The sequence below is a fragment of the Megascapheus bottae genome, chromosome 8, assembly GCF_031878675.1.
Source record: "Megascapheus bottae isolate mThoBot1 chromosome 8, mThoBot2.hap1, whole genome shotgun sequence".
NCBI classification, from domain to species: Eukaryota; Metazoa; Chordata; class Mammalia; order Rodentia; family Geomyidae; genus Megascapheus; species Megascapheus bottae.
The window spans coordinates 28,954,704-28,975,983 of NC_143516.1; the positions used below are offsets into that span (position 1 = coordinate 28,954,704).

A 21,280-nucleotide genomic window follows, 5' to 3' on the forward strand; every position below is an offset into this window, starting at 1 on the left:
TCTGGCGAATGTAATGTAACCCTTCTATTAATTACAATAAAAAATATATGAAAAAAAGAAATGCAACTCAAAAAAAAAGTCTCAGATCTTTTTGTGCTCAGGCTGGCTTTGAACCTTGATCCTCAGATCTCAGCCTCCTGAATAGCTAGGATTACAGGTGGGAGCCACTACGCCTGGCTTTGGGCCATTTGAGCCACAATCATTCTACTTACGGCTTCTAGAATAGTTCAGATTAAAGTAATGTACCACTATGCTAGTTTATCTCAACATCCTGGTTAAGATGGTGACTCATTAGCATTCGGCCTGGGCTGGTTTCAAACATGGTATCACAATCTCTACCTTTTAAATAGATGGCATCACAGGTGTAACCACCAATCTCAGTCTGTCTTGTTTTCTTTTTCTCCCATTTTATTTTTGGTACTAATACTGCATTTTCTACTGTCTGTTCACAAACACTCAGATCCCGTTTAACTTACTTAAGTGGGCAAATGAGAAAGACAATAATCACTGTATGTATCCTTACTGTTGCACACATGTTTTAAGTCCTTCTAACACATTTTTCTTGGTCTATAAAATGGTACATGGCAGATTGTTGGTACAATGCTTCAAAGATATTCATTTTTGTTCTATATAGAGCACTGTTCTGGACATGTTATGATTGCAACACATATATGACAGCTCAACTCAGGGTTATTTAAAACTTAAGTATGACACCTCAGTTCCAGGATCTGGAGAAAATTTATAGCATATTTATTTAAGCTACTGTTTGCCTAAGAAAAGTTTAGGTTTCTTTTTGTTGTTGTTTTCTATTTTGTTTTGTATTGATGCTGGTCCCAGGACTTAACTCTGGGCCTAGATGCTGTCCCTTGGCTTTTTGCTAAAGTTTAGCACTTTACCACTTGAGCTTCAGTTCCAATTTCCGCTTTAACTAGAGATAAGAATTCATAGACTTTCCTTCCCAGGCTGGTTGGAACCATAATCTTCAGATCTCAGCCTTCTCAATAGCTAGGATTACAGGCGTGAGCCACCAGCATCTGGCAAGAAAAGTGTCTGGTAATCAATTAAAATTTTATCAGAATATGATGGCTCTTCCTGCTATTTCAACAAAGTTCAATTTTAGCTAAAAGAAATAAGACTTAACATCTAAAGCAATGAGCCAACAGTCTCCCTGCAATTGGTACTGCTGGTCACGCTTCTCAGCTTTCCATTCTAGTCCAGGAGGTAATTTGGGAACTGGCACAGATTTCTACTTTTAAAAGCTAACTCACTGGTGTCCCTTTAATGTCTCTTTACTGGAAGTGCATCCTAAATAATTACCCAGCTGGTACAGGACCTCTCTGAATGCTTCTCTAGAAACCTAGGATTTCATTGCATTTCCTTTAAGTGAGTGGTGTTTTTCTTCCTTCCACTTCCTTTATATCAGCAAGTAAGACTGGAAATCCTCAAGACTCAGTTCAGACTATATTCTCTAATTAGATGATTGGAAAACTTTAATTAATAAGATGACCCCGGCATTAAAAAAAATCAGGTCAGATTGTTAAGCACTTATAACTTACAAATTTCAGCAAGCACTGACTTTTGCAAGTCAGCCAACTTTGTTAGTTCACAACAATTCTTTAATTAGACTAGTCAGAGAGGAGCAGGCACTAATGTGTGTCCTGGCTAGATGCCAGCAGGGGATAATTGCAATCTGGCCAACCTAAACTTCCACTTGTTTTAAGTGAATACAGTAGGCTCCTCTATTCCCGTATCTATTTCACTTGTGCACTGATATTTTCTGAAACAGAAAACCCCTGCTTTTTGAACCTTGAGCAACATGGATTACCTGTTCATAAGACCTGCTGTCAACCTACCAAATCCAGAGGAATAACCTACTTACAAGAGCATATTTTAACAAAACCAATTTGTGTTTCAGTGTTTCACACTACATCCAGAACCCCTATGATATCTCCATTCTTCCTCTTCCTCATTCCATAACAAGTACCCTCTCATCCTCAACCTTTTCCTTCACCTGGATATTCAGAAGCTTCAAACACATCCCTGGCTGATTGCACAGAACTCCAAAGAAGACACACTTTGCTTCCATCTACTTTTAAGTTTAAGGGTTCACATGCTTCTTTTGCTTCTTTGTTTGCTATTTTGTCCTGTTCAGTTCCGCCTTAGGGAAAAATGTATGATATGATAGATGAATCGCTCTCTCTACCAATATGAGCTAGAAAAGCATCTCTAGCCTGGTTCTTCCAGAGAAAAGTAAATGTAAAGTGAAAGATTTAATCATGAAGCCATCAAGCCAAAAGGACCTTTAGGAGGTCCTGTAATTTACTCGCCTTTCTTCAGGTATGCAAATTAGAGTTCACCACAAGAATGTGACCAAAGAAATCAGGCTGGATCCTGAAAAATTATGCAGCAGATAGGATAATTTAAAAGCGGAATCTCCACTGTTTTACTATACTTCTCTGAAAATACCTGGGCTTTCTGGTAAATAAGGATATCAAATATTAAAATGCTTGCTGAATATTATAGGCTTTGTGATCACCTAAGGAATATTAATAGCTTAAATAATTTTTTCAATTATAAGTTGCTAAAGAACAGTGATTGATGTGTGTATAAATATCTGCCTCTGTGTATCTGTGATTGTAAGTACAAGTAAAACTTTCTAAATTCTTTAATTTGGAAAATGAGTACTTTTAATTGACAAGCATATTATTAACTTATGCAAATATTATATTACATTAACAAACAATGTATAATTTGACCTAAAAACATCTCTTCATTTAAAGATTTATATCTAACTCATAATTGACAATATTTAACATTATTAAACACCTCTTAAAAGAATCATTAAAAAGGAAGATGTTATATGTACATTTTAGCTAAATATCACATTTGGGAAAAGGTAAATCAGAAGTATTCATTAACCAAAAGTCAAGACTTTTTGGGCACCAAGAAAGGTGACATTGACTGGATCTTAGATAAAAATCCACCTGGCTCACACTAAACTAAGCAAAACAGCCAAGAATGCAAAAGGCTTGGTTGAGCACATAATTGACCATAAAAAGAAGCTTTCAACATTGCAGCAGATTTCGCATTGCCTTCCAGCTGATATTCCCACAAACGCTGAGTCTGCACCATCTTTCCTAATGAATGTCTCCACCTACCTACCCACTCTCCCTTTTCTTCCTTCTTGTTTGTCCCACAAGTCTTTATAGCTACTCAGCTGCCTGCTTCTCCTCATTTACTGTTTAGAAACATATTGAAATCACCTACAGTATTCTCTAAATATCTAGATGGCTAGGGTATTTCATTGGTGATCCAATTTCCATAAGTGAATTGGCTGAGGGAAATTTCTAGTGCTGACTGAGTGAAAAGCTAGCTCCAGATGATTATGACACAGGTTCAGGTATCCTTCCTGTGATTCACAGATCCACAAGGTCCAGGCTCAAGGCTCTTCTTTCCATTTATCATCCCTCCACTATCCTTTGAATAGTCATAAGATCCCTTATGAAGATAACTTCTTAGTTAATTCCAAGTGTTCTTTTTAGCTCCTTGCTTCATCTCATCGAATCTCAACAAGGGTGTGACTTTGTGATTTGGTAATGTCTAGAAACATACTTGATTGTTGCCCTTGCATCTACATCATTGACAAGTAATGTGTGAGACTTGTGATAATACAAAACACCACACAGTTGCTCACAATGAATTTATCTGGGACAAAACATCAAGGTGGCCAAAGTTGAGAAAATGTGGTCTGTAAGTCTATCTTCCTTCCAGAACTACTCCACTCATATACTCCTTAAGCAAATATTGCCATTTATCCCAAATCAGTCCAATCAACCAACCCAGCTCCTTCCAGATTTCCCCACACTGGTTTTCTTTTAGAGCTCCACACACCTGCCTTAACCAAGTGCCCCCAAGTTCTGACCACTACGCATAAGCAGCACAACACCGGACCCTTTCTCCACTGCACTCTTCTCCAGTCTCTTATTTCCAGACATTGGTGAGTCATACCAAGGACACCTTTCATATTATCTGGGATTACTTAACTCAATTGCTGAAACACTGTTTAAATGTTCCATTTTCAGAAAACAGTAAAAGTTATCACTTTGCTTCAGAAAATAAAGACAGACCAGAATGGTTCCATCCAGATAAAAATATATTTATCCTATGCTGATATTATTTACAATAAGGTTAACTGTAGCTTATAGCCCAAAAGAAACCTGGCACAGTTAAACATGTCTAAGTATTGTGATGTGAGGTACTGTAATTTAAAAAATAAATAATGAATATCAGCTTGAAATTTAAATCTTGAATTGTCATACCCACTAGATATTAGATTTATGTTAGAAACCTGATTTGACATCACTTCAGTTAGATCAGATCCTAATTGCAAAAATGGTAGAAACATATACTTAATGAATTTGGCTCATATTCATTATGCCATTCATGCGTAGACATTTTTATAAATCCTCCTTGATTAAGCTAACTTAGTAATTATTTAATTTCCTCCTAGCACTTATTTGTTAATCCATTTGCTTAAAAGTGATGACTGTAACACAGGTTAGGAAACAAATCCAAGTAAAATTTTACAGGATTTTTCTCCACTTCCCAACTAATAGGTCAGAGTTACATATACAACTAGCTGTCAGTTCATTATAAGAAACATTTGTATTCACACTATGCAAGAATAAAATATGGGCTATCCAGTAACACTGTGGGTCTTCTAGAATGCAACAAAAATAATGTATTCATAGTCTATATTAAATCATAATGTCTACATTAAAAGAATCATTGAGATTTATTTATCTTAATTTAATTGAGCAGTACCAAGTGATAATCATCACTTTGTTTTACAAAAAGAAATCAATCATCAAAATATCTCTATTAGGGATTAAGATACAAAACTATTGTTACAATAATTACATTTATAAAACATAAAATGAACTTAGGCTATTTGCCTGATGCTGGAGAAATTCTCCTGAAAGCAAAATAAAGTTATTTCAGGACAGTCTATAAGATAACAAAGTGAGTGCTATATCTGTAAAAGCTAATTTTGAAACATCACAGCAAAGTTCTCAATGAAGGCAAAAAGATATTATTGAGAATATGAATTCATTAATTCACAGAGGACTTCACAATAAAACTTACTGTTTTAAGTGGAGTACTACTTACTAAAACTTATTGTATTAAGTGAAGTTGTACTTATTTACTGAACTGTGAGACATCTGTCTACTTAAGATCTCTCCACCTACTCCCACCATGACCACTGGGAGAAAAAGGAAGAGGGCCGTTAAGCAAGCCAAGAGCAGTGCAAGGTGACAAATGCTTTGGAATGGTTAAAACTTAACTATCATCCCATATTTTATTTTGAATGGACAAAAGTAAAAGCGCCATTCAGATCTATCCATGGGGCTAATACTTTAGAAAATCACAAGCCATAGTTCCACTATCATCAAATTTATCTTCTTGTTTTATTAAAGAACAGAAAGTCAAAGAACCCTTTATATACCACCTGTGTATTATTATCAACTTGACAATAGCTTCTACAGTCTTCAAATACATAGCTTTCTCCCTGTTCCCAATAATTGGAGTTAAATATATCTACAGACTCCATTTCTACTTCTGCACATCAAGCCACACAAAGAAAGCAAAGAGGTAGTTAGATAATACACTATTCCACATAGGCAGCATTATTTCTAACCTGTTCAGTAATAAGAGAGACAGGTCAGACTCACTATGTCCACAAGGATGAATTCTGACCCAAGGAAGAAGCTCCCCTCCACCACAGTAGTTGCTATAACTTAAGTGGTACTCAGCATAGCCTTTCTAGAAAGACCAAGACCACAGAAGTTAGCCCCTCACCAGGAAATATTTTTTCCCATTGGCAATTACAGAAATGCTTCCCACTTTTGTTTCCCCCTGGTACCTAAAATTATTATGCTAAGAGAACACTTTAGCTATCTCCTATGGCTAGAAGTCCCCTCTAGAATACAATCAAATAAATGTTAACCATGGAATGTCCAACATAGCACTGACCCCTCCATCGTTTGACACAGAGCTGTCAGTTAAAGGATCTGAAATAATTCTTTATGCCATTGTATAGCTAGCATAATACAGATATACACAAAGACTCCAGTGAACAAGAATAATGTGTACTGGTTTGAATATTCCCTGACAAACTAAGAGCCATTTGTTTCCAAAGAATGAAGCATTGTCAGGGAGTTTAAATGTATTACTGTTTTGGAGTTTTTACATTGATTAGAAAACAAAAGTCAATATAAGGACTCTTCATCACCTGCCCTAAAAAGGCAAACCAGTATAAGGGTTGACACTAGAGGTACCAGCTCATCTCTGAATGTCAGATAGAGCCTTCCTCATCTACTGCTTTCAAAGGAAAATGAATCTGGACCTGATATCTCCATGATTCTCTAACATTCCAACTATCCTCCCACAATACTCACAGACAGCAACTTCTTTACAACCTCAACACTGAACTTAAGTTCGAAGTAAAATCTCTAGTTTGTTGTATGGAACACAGTTTCTAGAAACTCAAGTGAACATAACATGCATAACAATCAAGTATCTGCAAACGTGATTTTCATCTTCTAATTAAAAAAATAGTCTTTAAGTAGTTGTACAAAGGAGTTGCCATTTAACAAAGTAGATTATGAATATAACATATCTTAGTTAATGTCACCACTTTCAACATCCTGACCCATTCCTCACCTTTCAACACTCTTCTTTATTTTGTAGAATATACATTGGATTTTTTATTACATTGTCCCCCTTTTCCTCTTCATTTGTCCCCCTCTCCCTTGATGCCAACCTGTACCCCTTTTGAGTACCTGCTTCTGGTTGTTTTACATTTGCTGAGATTTGACTTTGCCTTAATATTTGATATCCTTAGTAATTATTGGAAATCTGTTGTACAGGTTGTTTCTGTTCTAGGTATTAAATATATATTATTTTAAACAACCATTTAACTTTAATATTATCTTGCATCTTTAGTCTACAGGAATAGTTGACTGAAAACTGTTTCTGAAAGTTCTAGTTCCATGAATGGAAAGTAGAAAATATTGGTAAAGGAAAGGTCTTCAGATAATTGCAAGCAACTTTGTAAATTTTAGCTGTGTTGGGTGAAACTGAGCAAGAATTTCTTTAATGTTGTATTACTTGGCCATGATGCATTATATGAGGTAAGAAATGAGAGCAACAAGTTATGGAATACTTTTCAGGACTGTTTTCTATGAAATAAGCTTTAGAAGTAGTGGCTGACAAAGGATATGGAGAGGTTTGTAAAATGCACATTTAACTCTTAAGGAATATTTGAGAAGGTTATGTATATATAAGATATATAAGCATGTTATTTTACATATTTTTAACTACTATACTTTAAGTAATGGCCTTATTTATATAGCTACTTATCTCCAAATACAGGTGGAAGAAGAGAATAGTATGTATATTATATATATAAGATACCTGTTAATATAGTTCAAATTGTTCTTAGATGAAGAATTCCAAACGATTTAATCATTAGGAATTAGAGTATAATTAACTTCTAGTACAACCCCTCACTCCTCTCTGGAAGCTTCAAAGTACCCTGGAAGATAAATGAGTCAGAACTTACTTGTCCTACTTTTGAAACGAAAAAATAACACCTAAGATTATAAATGGCAGGGCAACACCAAAGCACCAGAGAATAAACTAATTTCTTAGTCCAGCTCTTTCCCAGCATACTCTTTTTCTACCAGGGATGTGCTTAACCCTAGAAGGAACTATTCCACAAACATAGGCTAATGGCTCAACTAGTAAAGAGAGGCATTTAAAGGATCTGGTCCCATTCCATGATAAGCAGGCACACGGGTTTTGCTTAGATTCTTCCACTTCCTTATGGACTGCAAAGACAAAATACTGTTTAAGAAGCCTTTCTTCCCTGAGTCTTTTGAAACATTGAATGTGGCTAAAGTAGAAGTTAAAAGAAGGTACACTAATCTAGAAAAATATTTCACATTATCAACATGCAAAGGGGGAATAATGAGCTAATTGTCTAATGGGATTAGTAATTGTATATTATACGACACCATTAAGAAGAGACTTAAATTCTAAACTTCTCAAAATGTGGTTTAAAAGTAACAGTATCACGATCACATCCAAGTTCAAGAAGTGATCTTTGCCTTATCAATGTGTATTTTAAACAATTTACTTATTTAAGGGCTTTCCAACAGCAGCGTAGTACTCATTACCTCACCTTTAGGTAATGTACTGATTACACATTCCTATCAACATTCCAAGCCAACACTGAGAGGTAAGTTGTCAATAGTTGGATAGAAATTCTAGTCGTTTTCCTCAAATATTGACAGACACACAGCCAGGGAGTCTTTATCTTGTTTTGAGAGTATTTGGGAACAACCGAACTCTAGAGGGAAGAGCAGGGAACACTTACTCTACAGGAAGCAGCCTTGTCTTTTACTCTTTCTCTAATGCTTACACCAGCAATTTCTATTTAGGACCCTTCAGACTACCTGGGACAGCCTGACCTAACTTTACTCTATGAGCCTAAGTAATCCAGTGTTGACCATTATGACATCACGAAATTAACAGAGAGAAAATTCCTTGATCAGCAAAGCCAATAGAAAATACTGCTATACTTTCTGTTACATAGAAGGGGTGTGATAAGACAGATGCTATGCTTTGAGACACAGGCTCAAAGAAAGGCCTAGAGTTTCATAGACCTTGATTTGTATGTGACCTCTTTCCTCTATTAAGTGGGTGACATTAGAAAACTGGTCATTGTTTAGGGTCTCCATTTCTTGTCTATGAAGTATGGATAGGTTACTAGGCTCATAAGGGTTCAATGACAAAATGTCCACTTATTTAGCGTTTAGCTTCAAAAAGGCTCATAGCAGATAGTAAGTTTTTCATTAATGTTTAAGTATTTTACTGTGCTAGATTTTTTTGTCAGTTCTGGGCCTGAGCACTTTCCTTGGACTTTCTCAAGGCTAGAGCTCTACCACTTGAGCCTCAGCACTACTTCCAGCTTTTTTTCTATGTATGTGGTACCAAAGAATCGAATCCGGGTCTTCGTGCATGCTAGGCAAGCACTCTTCCACTAAGCCAAATTCCTGGGCCCCTGTGCTAGATTTTTTAAATATAACAAACTAAGCCAGGTGCTAGTGGTTCGTGCCTGTAACCCTAACTCTTCAGGAGGCTGGGATCTGAGGGTCAAAGTTTGAAGCCAGCCCCAACAGTAAAATTCATAATTCAATTGGGGGGAGTCCAATTGAGCTTGAACTGAGCCTGGGCACTGTCCAAGAGCTCTTCAGCTCAAGGCTACCACCCTACCCTTGAGCCAAGCCCCACTTTCTATTTTCTAGAGGTTAATTGGAGATAAGAATCTTAGATCCTTTAGTGCCCAGGCTGGCCTGGAATCTTGGTCCTCAGATCTCAGTCTCCTGAATAGCTAGAATTACAGGCATGAGCTACCATGCCCAGCCCATAAGCCTCTAGACAAGCACACACACAAACAACATATGCATGTGTATGCATGTGTGTATACATATATACATCAAAATACCAAAAATTCAATTACTGTTAAAGCAATTTATTTGAAATTAACTTTTAAAACGTCGTTTTCAAAATCAAGGTTAGTATCCGACTCATAAGTAGCATAAAAATTTTTAAAAATATTAACATCAGAAGTCATCCTACTCCTACTCAAGGTAGGAACACCAAAAGTCTACAGTTTATACGATATTAAACCTTTCAAATCTCCTATCAGTTGCAGCCAATGCTTGTTTCCACTCGACAGCAGAAAGGAAATAAGAGCTTCCAGAAAATGAAGAAAGTAACTCCTTTAGACACTAAGAGCTTCCATATCAGAACACACCCGAAATACTAAAGAAGAAAAAAGTTGTTAATTTCATTCTTCTCCCTAATCTAATGAAAAAGAATCATACAATTTCACCTTGTTCCTTCATAATTTTCAAATGACCGTCAATTTTGGGAGGAAATTCTATACAACTTTGTATTTTTTTGTTTTTATAATTCCTTATTGTTACTGTAAAGGTGATGTGAAGAGAGGTTATAGTTAATAAGTCAGGTAATGACTACATTTTTTTTGCACAGTGTCACCTCATCCCTCATTCCCTCTTGCCCCCTCTCCCCAAGTTGTATAATTCACGTTCCCCTGTAAGAATCTACTACTGTACTTGTTCTCTCTTTGTTTCATCATTTCTGTGTACCCACTTATCCTACCAAAGAAAGATAACCTTATATACACGACATAAGGTACAAGAATTAAAAACAGCTGAAACAAAAACAAAAAACCTAAAGTAAATCTGCAGTTACAGCGAGTATCTTGATGTCCCAAGTACAGCCAGGTACTCCATATCACTACATCAGGGACCAGACCACCCAAAACCTCAACTCTGCTGTGGACTTAGAATTGGCAGGTTACACCACTGGGTTTGGGTAAATATGCTCTGTGATATTCATGTAAAGGCAAAACAGCTTACTGAGTCCTTTCTTAAACTCCTTTAGGAGAATACATTCTCACCAGCAAATTACAAGTGACTACTTTACTGTCTCACCATTTTATTGCCAGAAAGGTGTGGAAGACTTCATTATATAGGCAAAACAAAATGAATAGAAGTATTTTCGTGTGTGTGTGTGTGTGTGTGTGTGTGTGTGTGCATGAGTGTGTGTGTATCTGTGTTTGGTTTCAAAAGTCTGTACCAAACACAGTATGGGAACAGTGGAGTTTATCATTAGCAAACATAAAATTACAGAAAAAAATGACCAGAGGCTGCTTGAATTTCTACCAAATAGCATAACCAAAAGCCAGTCATTAAATTTTTAGTAAATAGATGTCTGTACAAATACTTAATAAATTTAATGATATGAGTTACTAAGGTTTGAACATAGGACCTCCTGCTCTCAACTCAGAATTTGCATTCCCAGTGAGTGTTCCCTGTTCGCGGGCTTGCCTTGCCTGCCTGCCTGCCTGCCTGCCTGCCTGCCTTTTATCTTTCTTCCTGCCTTCCTTCCTTCCTTCCTTCCTTCTTTCCTTCCTTCCTTCCTTCCATTTTTCCTCCCTTCTCCCCTCCCCTTTTTTTCTTGCTGATTAACTAAAGATAGAATCTCATAGACTTTTTGACAAACTTTCATTTTTTATATTTTTTGACCAGTCCTGGGGCTTGAACTCAGGATCAGGATGCTATGCCTAAGCTTCTTCTGCTCAAGGCGAGTAGTGCTCTACCACTTGAGCCACAGCTCCACTTCTGGATTTTTCTGAATAGTTTATTGGAGGTAAGAGTCTTATGGATTTTCTTGCCCACGGAAGAGTTTAAATCATGAACCTGAATATCTAGGATTACAGAAATGGGCCACCAGCACCTGGCCTATGGCTGACTCTGAACTACCTCAGAAGTCAGTCTCTTGAGTAGATAGGATCACAAGTTGAACCACCAGCACCTGGTCCATTCTAAACTTTTTACCTAGCAAAGTAGATCTGAACTACAGCTGCAGGAGAGAAAAAAATAAGGTGGCAAACCCATTTGCTTGTCTGGGTCATTGTTCTAGCATACCATAAAGGGGACACTACTCATCTCTTGAGAAAACGAGGAACAGTTCTTGTACTCACATCAAGTTGACTTCCTGCTGACTAAGTACAAGACTGACTACCACACGGTGTGATTTGCAAACCAAAAATAGAGCTGGAGCATGAACACTAGAAGGAATTTTTGCCCTTTATCCCGGTAAATATTAAACAAGGCAAAGTAGTGCTCAATTGTCATGAAAGAGTAAATTACAAGCAAAAGCGTGCCTCAAAATGTTTCACAGAGGAGTAGAAATATTATGAAAAAGAGTTATTTTACAGCTTTGTAACTATGTTTCTATTTTGCAACTTTCTAAAGTACTGCTGAGAATATGTCTTCTCCATGAATCAGATCCATGGACAACACCAGTTTTATCAATGGCATTTGAATGTGAACTTCAAAGTTCTCAGAGCAGTGGGGTCTGTGGCAGCAGTGATTTCTACAAACTTTTGAAGAAATATCAAGAACCACAAGCTGGGTACCAGTGGCTCATGCCTGTAATCCTAGTAACACAGGAGGCTGAGATCTGAGGATCATGATTCAAAGCCAGCCAAGGCATGAAAGTATATGACTCTTATCTCCAATGAATCACCAGAAAACCAGAAATGGCACTGAGGTAGAGAAATAACCTCAAGTTGAAGAGCTCAAGGACAGCATCCAGGTCCAGAGTTCAAGCCCCACAATTTACAAAAAAAAATCCCCCCAAAAAAACACAAGACCACAGGATTCTATCTGCACTCTTCAAGACCTCTTCATGTAAGTGCTTTAAATTCTAAAAAGTAACCAAATGGCACAAAAGTATAAACACTGTATAGAAATCACAAGTTTATTTGCAGCATTTCATATTATTTCATTGAGTCTTTCTTTATACTCATGATTATTTTAAATGAAAGTGTACCCCTAAAAATACACAATAATTGTATTGTCCAAAGCTACTGGTCATTCTTTAGTTTCCATGCTTCCATGGGCAGATACACACATGTGTACTAACCTAATTGGTAGCTGCACCTGATTCAAGAAGTTAATATTTCATAAAGGACATGCATGACAAGAATAGCATGTCCTCACCCCACTTGTAAGGAAATGGAAAGACTTGGAAAAATCATATTAAGTGAAGTAAGCCAGACTCAAAGGAACATAGGCTCAATGATTTCCCTCATTTGTAATAATTAGGACAAACCTTGGACTCTCTTAGCAGAGGATTACAGTAGCTCAAAACCTAGCCATATAAGATGAGGCTAAATTAAAGGACCTCCAGGATATGGAAACAAGAACCATGTAATGTAGGATTGTTGTTCCTTGGTTATTCTCATATTGTTACAGTGTTGGGAGCCAGAGTGGAATCAAACTGTACCTTGACTTGCATCAGACGATGGCTTTATTGTCTTATTGTTTTCTGGCCCTATTCTATGTAAATGACCTGAGATTTACCATATGAATGTAACACCTGGAGGTTCCTTGGGTCTGGAGGAGGGAAGAAGCGGGAGTGAAAAATAAACGCGGCAGTCTTTACCTGGACTGCGGACATCCCGGACCCGGTGTGTCTGTCTCTCTTCTATTTCTTCCTAGTCCTTGCCCCCTATTTCAGGAACCCCAATCTGCGAACCCTGGTTTGCTGCCGGTTGGCCCCGGCATTACAGTATCTTACCTTGTTATCTGATATACTGTATATATGTTTATTTGTTTATTTGAAATAGGATAGGGAAGGGGAAAACAAGATGAGGGGAGGGAAATGGGGCAAAAACATGAGAAGGGGTATCAATGTGTGTGAAATAAAGCATCCTTTATCTGGCGAATATAACTGGAACCCTTCTACTAACTGCAATTTTTAAAAAAGAATAGCATGTCCATATCTTAATCCATTGAATGTAAATCCAGCTTTTTCGTTCAATAGTTGATGCCTCGTAAGCTGTGTGCCACACAATAGTTTGATGTGCAAAATGTGGGCGAGTTTGAGCTTCCTTACTTGACAACAAAGCTGTCTTTAGAAACTAAAATGAGTTCTATTCTTCTATATTGTAACTGGGTGATTTTTTTTCCCTTGCAAAATACCACAGTACTTTTTTCAGCACTTCTATACTCTGATTCAACAAAACACTGAAAAAGATGCCAAACTCTTTCACAAGATGCCGAAAGTTGTAAATAAGTTAAATTGCTCTTGTCCTACACTACTACATAAATCCATCACTGCAAATTCAAGTGCAGACATTCAGGGAATTACTGAAAGCTTCAGTTTCTCAGCATTAAGGATAGTCATGGCAAACAGAAACTTACTTTCTTGAGAATATGAGTTTAAATCCCAGATTCTGCCCATGTACTAAATCTGCTTCCAGAAATCACACCCCTTTTCAAATAAATTACCCTATAATCCAAGACTAGCATAATCATATCGCTCATGTATTTCAATCTGTTTGGTACATGGACAGATTTTTCATAAACTAGAAGTTGTCTATCATGTCTAATACATAGAATTTGAATTTGTTTTCTGACAAGCTTATTTCCTGATTTTAAAAATATGTAGTATTTATCCTCATGATCAGCCTGTCAAATAATATCAGTGTATTCAAAATGATTAAGAGCAAAGATATGGAATCCCAACAAGTTGATCTGTCTGAAGCATTGGTCTCCCCCTTTCACTTCTTAAATGATCAAAATATTATATCTGCACTAAAAACCATCTGATCTGATGCATGAGGTGTTTTACTTCTACAACAGCACAAGATACCTTATATGTTCTAAGATTACATAAATTTGATGTACAGATAAGTATTCCACCATTTAAATGCAAGCATCCTACCTGTAGGATTGAAGGATATTGTTTCCAGAAATCTAATAAAGTTAGATCATGAAGAAATGCATTTTCATCTTAGACTCTGTGAGTTCCATTAAGTTCAATTAATTTCATTAAGTTCAATTCTAAGACTGTTCCATACAAGTATAAAACCAAAAAGTAAATACTGTAATAACTGAACATGTTAGACAGGAAGAAAACTGAATGACCTATGTCAGTATTACACAATAACTTAGTCAAGTTGGAACAGTCTTGACTCCTAACAGCAAAAAGAAACATAAAGCAAAAGGGAAATATCTAAAGCCTAAAGTCTGATGATTTCACCCTAACAACAATTAGATTTTCTTTGTCCTTTGTGGTTTTTTTTGTCTGAATCTGTATTAACATGGTTGCTAACTGCATTAGCTTGGAGCACATGAAGTATGAGTGGGGGAAAAATCAAATGGCACTTTTAAAGTACAAGATACTCTTTAGGATTCAAAGGTATACTTGCCAAAATTTATAATTCTTCTGTCTTGGTAAGGAACTCAGCTGGCATTCAGAGTTTCCTTTCCATAAATGAGACAGTGTTTCTCCACTGCATGCATGTATGCTTGAGCACACACTCACATTCTTATACTACTGGTCAAGTGTGCACATGCATGCACATGCACACATATATGTGAAACCTTTGCATGCATCATGCTACTTTATAAATCTAGTTTCCCATAAGTATACTTAGGTTTTTTTCTCAAATGTTTCAAGTTCTCGGAGAGTTTGTATTCATACACCAACTGCCACTTCATCTAATATCTACACCCCTCCTCCAGTACTAAAGCCCTTTGAAACTAAACGATTTAGGGCTAAATCACACCTTTAAAGCATAAAGGAGAATAAGAAAGCTCTGCTCACTCACTGATTCTCAGTTTTAGGCTTCTACACTATGAATCAGAAAACATAATCTTTCTGATTCATATATAGAAGCAAAATTGTTTTGAAATGTTTATATAATATAGAAAACTTGTCCTGTAGGGGTGGTTTAACAAAGCAAACTTTTTCAGTGTACTGGACAGCTTTATCATTGGTGGCAAAAATCCTTTATTGCAAAACTTATATGACTCTAGCAGAGAAAAAGAAACTGATGTCTTTACACACCATTGAGAAAACACAATGTACTTGAAATTCTATCTAAAGTTCCATCTTCTTACCAACAAGTGCATAAGTACACAATTCTCAGTTCAAAATACTCATCACCAGATAACTTCTCCAAGAAAGAACATTTTGAGAAAATATACCACAGAAAGCACTGCTTTTGTTAAACATTAAACAGAAGGACAGCAAACACTTGTGGATTTCGTGATAACTGTCCACACAGATACATATTTGAGGGATTCTATCAGTCTTAATCGAAAGTCCTTGTAGATTGGAACACTTCTTACTGTGCGAACCTTCAAAAATCTCCTTCTGTCTTAAGGTTCTCAGCTTTTAGGAAAGCTCCTACTTCAAATTAACCATTGAACAGTGCCATAATTTCTCTATATTCTCACCTGCCATCACCCTTAGGGAACTGAAATTCAGAGACATGACATTTTCCATAATTGGCTCCTTGCCTCTTTGCAACTGTATCACATTCCTTAAAAAGTACAGAGAATTCTCCACCAGGGATCAGACAATCGTATCTATTTCAAAAATCATAGCATGCATAACGCCCAGGCTTCTTTCTTCTATCTGTAATGATTGTTATTGAAAAGTGATTTGTGCTGTTCATGGCAGCGGTGTTGGTGAGTTCACCTTCAATACACATACTTTCTAAACTCTGTGTGGTTTCTCAATCGCATTGCTCTAAGAATATCCCTGCCCTACATAGTGCTGGATCAGAGCAGTATAATGATAAGCAACATATCCTTAGAAAAATAACCTACCAAGGAAGAAACAAAGATAACCAAAATTAGAATACAGAAGAAAAGTCTGAATTTCCGGATTTCTTTCTAGCACCTGTATAGTTAAATAAAATAAAATAAAATAAAATGAACTTGACGGTCTCGTTCCATCGATGGAGAAAGAAACACGACTTACATCTTGCTAAATAAATAAATAAATAAATAAATAAATAAATGTAACAAGTTTAAAGCCCGCACCTGCCAAACTGTCTTGAGAGGGACACAAAGAGGCGGGGGCAGGAAGAAAGGTACACCTCTCCTGTCCCCACCGTGCCAGTGCGTCTCCCCGAAAATCATTTTAAACAGAAGCACTACATCTGTCACCTATTTTCTTTTCTTTATTTATTTTTACCCCTTTCCATTCGTTTCCATGGCAGCCCCTGGACTGCAACTCCCCGGCCCACTACCTCAAAGACACATGACGGGAATAAGAGGGACCCAAGTGTCACTTACCAGTTGCATGCCACAGATAAAGATCAGCGTGCACCTGCCGCTGCAATAACCCATGGTTTCCGAGACCCCTGCCACCGCCACACTGTCCCACGTCGGCCACCGTCGAGCCCCCACTTTATCCAATCAGATGGCGGCGGGGAAGGACGGGCAAACCTGCCGCGGGGTCGGGGGCTCCGGGCTGGTGCTGCCAGCGTCCTGGGAAGTGACAGGCATTAGGACCTGCTGGCGCGGCGGCGGCGGCGGCGGCGGCTCCTCCAGCCGCGCCCGCCACACATACCTTCACTCGCTCGGTGCACACGCTGCGCCGCCCGCGGAGACGCGCCCGGGGCCCGCGGGGGCAGCCAGGCAGCCAGGCAGCGCCGCCGCGCCCTCGGGCATGGAGGGGAGGACTCCCGAAGGGTCGCCCTCTTGCGCGCCGCGGCTCTGCGCTCTCTCCTCAGCGGCGGCGGCACCGCCACCTCCGCTCCCCGCGCGGCCGCCGCCCGCACGCCCGCCCGGCTGCACTCTCCCCCACCCCTCCCCTCCCCGCTCCCCGAGGCGCGCTCGCCCCGCACTCTCCGCGCGCCGTGTTCCGGGGGCGGCCAGAAGCGCGCGCGGGGCCGCTTGCCCGCCTCCCCGCGCCCGCCCACGGCTGGAGCCACGCGGGGCTCCGCGGGCCGCTCGCTCGGGCGCGCGGGCGGGCAGGGGCGGGGCGCGGCCCGGGCTGTGCGGTCCGGACTCCGCGTTCCGGGGCGCGCACCGCCAAGCCGGGGGTCGGCGCTGCCCCTCTCCTCGCCCACAGGGGCCAATCCTCCTCCTCCTCCTCCCAAAGCCTTCCACCTGCGTGCCGCCCCCAAGGCGTCCACCTCTTCCCAGGTCCCGGCAGCAGCCTAGGCGCGGTGAGGGTGGGAAGGGCGCCGCGGGGCGCATCCGTGGCTGGCTGGGCACGGGGTCGATCGTGCTCCCCGCGGCCTGGCAGCAGCCTCGGGTGTGTGTGAGAGTGTGCTCGGGTTGGGGTGGGGGAGAGGGACGCAGCGGAGGGTTAAGGAATGGGGTGGGGTGGTAAAGTAGGGGCGCAATGGAGGCCAACCTCACCCACCCCGAAGGCTCCAGGAGGGGAATAAAAGGGTCCCGGAGACCGAGGAGAGGGGTTGCGGGCGACCAGCCCCGGCTCTTCCCAAGATCGGAGAGTTTCCCGAGCCCAGCCCGGGCAGCGGGAGCCAGTGGAGTTCCTGCTGGAGTTTGGGGCAACATTGGGGAACCAGAGGGAATAAAGACGCCGGGAGTTTGTTGGGGCTGCTTGAAAACTGTTTTCACTTCAGAAGAGAAAGAAAGAAGAAGAAGAAACAAAAAAAAAAGCACAGGTGAAAGGATCCGAGACCGTGTTCGCACTCAGTTACCTCAGCCTCGAGGACCGTCCGGTCCCCGCTGGTTGCGCTGTCCAGGTGGTGACATTTCAACACTGGACTCTGCAGCTCCGCCCTCCCCCTCCCCCCCCATGGCGGTGCCCCCGGTTGGGACGCGCTGCGGAGCTCGCTGCTGCCACCTGCGGGCCGAACGCGGAAGCTCTGGAGGTTCGGGGTCAAATTTCTGTTCTAGCCCTAGGCAGCTTTGGGGAAAGTATTTGAGATTTTATTTTTTTGGACCAGGAAGTGACGAAGTGGTTGTTGAAGCTGTTCCTCTGGGAAAACACTCATCGGGATGAAGTCCCTAGAGTGCTGGTAACAGTTAAAGGAGCTCAAAACCAACAAGCTTCTCCCTAACAGGCCCCTCAGGGGAGGAAGGGGATTGGGGCTAGGACCTATGAAATCGCATCAAGCACAAAGAGCTTTCCTGGGCAAGTGGGACTTGATTCTACAGAGAAAAAAAGGGGGGGGGGGGACTTGATTGAGATAAATGTATGCCGGGCTCACAATAAGAATCCTAAACGATTGCTTTCTTTGAGTAAATAATATGACACAGCAGAATGTCTGGAGATTGAACACAGGGATTCTAGTCTCCACGAGCCTGGCACTACATTGCCAAAAATGATTTGTCCTAGAAAATGACTTAATCTGTTAAATGTATGAAGGCAACGATTTTTATTACTGCCCCGAGAGTCTCTTTTAAAAATGGGCTTTTCCTCTGAAAAGTGCCTTGATTCATGTTAGCTTGCTGGTATTTTGCATTTCCATCAAGACAAAACTAGGATTTAATGCTGCATATTGAAGACCTAGATTGTCATAATGTCCAAGGCATTCTTTTACCTTTTGAAATGTGGCAATGTGTTTGTGTGTATGCAGTCCATTTACCTGCAGCCAACATCAACCTGAATAACGTCTAGCTGTGCAGACTAAAGGAAAGTCTAAGGTGACCGACTTTGTCAGGGCCCCATCCTTAGTTCATGGACACTTGTGACAGTTTCGTTGATGCAGGTGCTGCATGTGGAAGTTGTTACTTTGAGACCAACCCTTACCCAGTAATGGACAAGAGTTGATGGATAAAGAACCCAGCCTTTTCAGGTCCTAGGTGGAAAATGCCATGACTGATATCTGGCCCGAATCGACAACATCACAACCATTACTGAGCTATTGTAATCTCCACGAGTAACCATCTCACTGTTGAGTTGAATTGCTTCCTTTCCTTTCCTTTTCCCCTTTCTGTATTCCTCCCCCAAGTACTCCCTGGTGTGAGCTCCAAAAATAAACCAGTGGGAAAAGCTCCTAGAAACCTAACCTAGAGAAATCCCTGAAACAAAATCAGAGTTGTTTCTGATCTCAGAAGAATGAACCACAAATGTGACAAGTGCTGAGAATTTACTGTGTCTACCTACTAAATCTGTTTACATAGCTATATGTCTTCCTTGCTAAATCTACTTCGTCTTGTTACTTATAAGAAACAAATTTCCATTTTAAAGTTGAAGAAATAATAAACCCCTTACCTGACGAATGTAGCTGTGACCCCTCTATACATTATCCCCACAATAAAATACAATTTTTAAAAAAGACAGAAAAATGGTATCTCTTGATCAGAGTCACATGTCAGTACCAGAATTACAGAGTCAATTTGGGGCATAGGAATATCCACTTGAGTATTCCCTATTGTGGTTTTGTTGTACTTTTTTCATCATTCATTTGGAATTCCATCCAGTGGTGATAAAAAAAACATACATTTAGAAGTGTTCACACCTACTTTATCTCTAAACTAAATTCAGATCACATCCTTCAGAGACGGTGTCAGTAGTGGCTGGCTTTTGGAAAGATGCCCCAGTTAGGGATACAATTCCATTCCTTAAGGTGGCTGTGTCCTTCTTGTTCCATTTCCTAGTGTCCCTGAAACTAAGTGCTTTACTGGAAGAAACATTAATCACAGCTGAAGAATCATGGCTGGCCCACAGAAGTGCATTGAAGGGGGAGATGTCTCAAATTGGAATGTCGATTGCATTTTCATTTAGAAAGAAGGTCATAAGCCATTTAGCTATAAGGTGCTAAGGGTTTTTTGTTGACTAGTCTGGTGACATAACTATTGTTAATTACCTTCTTTCTGTGGGGAAAATGTGTTCCATATTCCACATCTCCATCTGGCTAACCTTGCCGCCCTGTTTTAGAGTACTTTCTCAAGGTTGTTCTATACTTACTTCATTTATCTTTCAGGACAATTCCCTGACTGCAGTAGGTGCACAGCCAGTTAGCAAATTAGAGTCTTCATCACACTCAGTTCAGCCAGAGCCAAAGTTCAAGGCTGGTTGCAAGTCTCCTGAAGAAGTTCACTGGGCATTTTATTTTGTCTGTATTTCTTGTAATTTATAAGTATAACAAAAATGATGTTCACAAGCACCAATATATTTAATCTATTTAATATTTTACTCCAACCTGGATATTTTTTCCTATTTGCATAGCAGCATATATCAGGAAAATAATATTTCTTAATTATTGATACCCAATGGAACTAAGAAAAAATCACTCACTCAACACTTCCGACTATTGGAGATTATTTCTGTCATATTATACACCATTTTATTACAAATATAGGATTATATGGTACGGGCCATAGTTTTAGCCTGCCTCTTTTGACTTAACAATAGATGAAGAACAGATATTTGAATTGTTTATCAAGTTCATAAGCTCTGTAACAGAGCACTTGGTTTTATAAATTCAAATTACACCATTTACCAACTATGTAATTTTAAGCAAATGATTTTTGGTTTTCTTATCTATAAAATGGGACAATAATAGCACCATAGTTTTTTTTAAATAAAAGTCCACATGTAGGAAGCTTTAAAAAATGGTGGCTAGCATATAGTTACTATCTAAGCATCAGTATCATTATTTTACATACCACATATCTTTAACATTGTATAGCATTCTCAGTATTCCTATTACTTAACTAATAATTTTTCCCAACCTATAGTTTTTTTGTATACAGAACAATGGCTCTGTAATATATGCACTCTGCCATTCCTATAAACTGTGACAATATCACTTGTTATAATACAACATTTAAAAAACCAATTAAATTTGAAACCTTGACATGGATTTGTGTCCTGGATCACCTATGTAGGTGGT

The 21,280-nt window shown here is 39.4% G+C and overlaps 1 protein-coding gene across 2 annotated transcripts in view; it reads right to left on the reverse strand.

Moving 5' to 3' along the window:
- The window catches only part of Nkain2 (sodium/potassium transporting ATPase interacting 2), an 839,889-nt gene extending 822,683 nt beyond the window's left edge, over positions 1–17,206 (reverse strand). The window contains exon 1 of one of the 2 annotated variants that reach the window (XM_090338189.1): positions 16,758–17,206. In XM_090338189.1, coding sequence (XP_090194315.1) covers positions 16,758–16,811 — 54 coding nt within the window. In that variant the 5' untranslated portion in view covers positions 16,812–17,206. The remainder of the gene's footprint in view (positions 1–16,757) is intronic. The other variant, XM_090338190.1, reaches the window with a different exon arrangement.
- Positions 17,207–21,280: the final 4,074 nt, after the last annotated feature.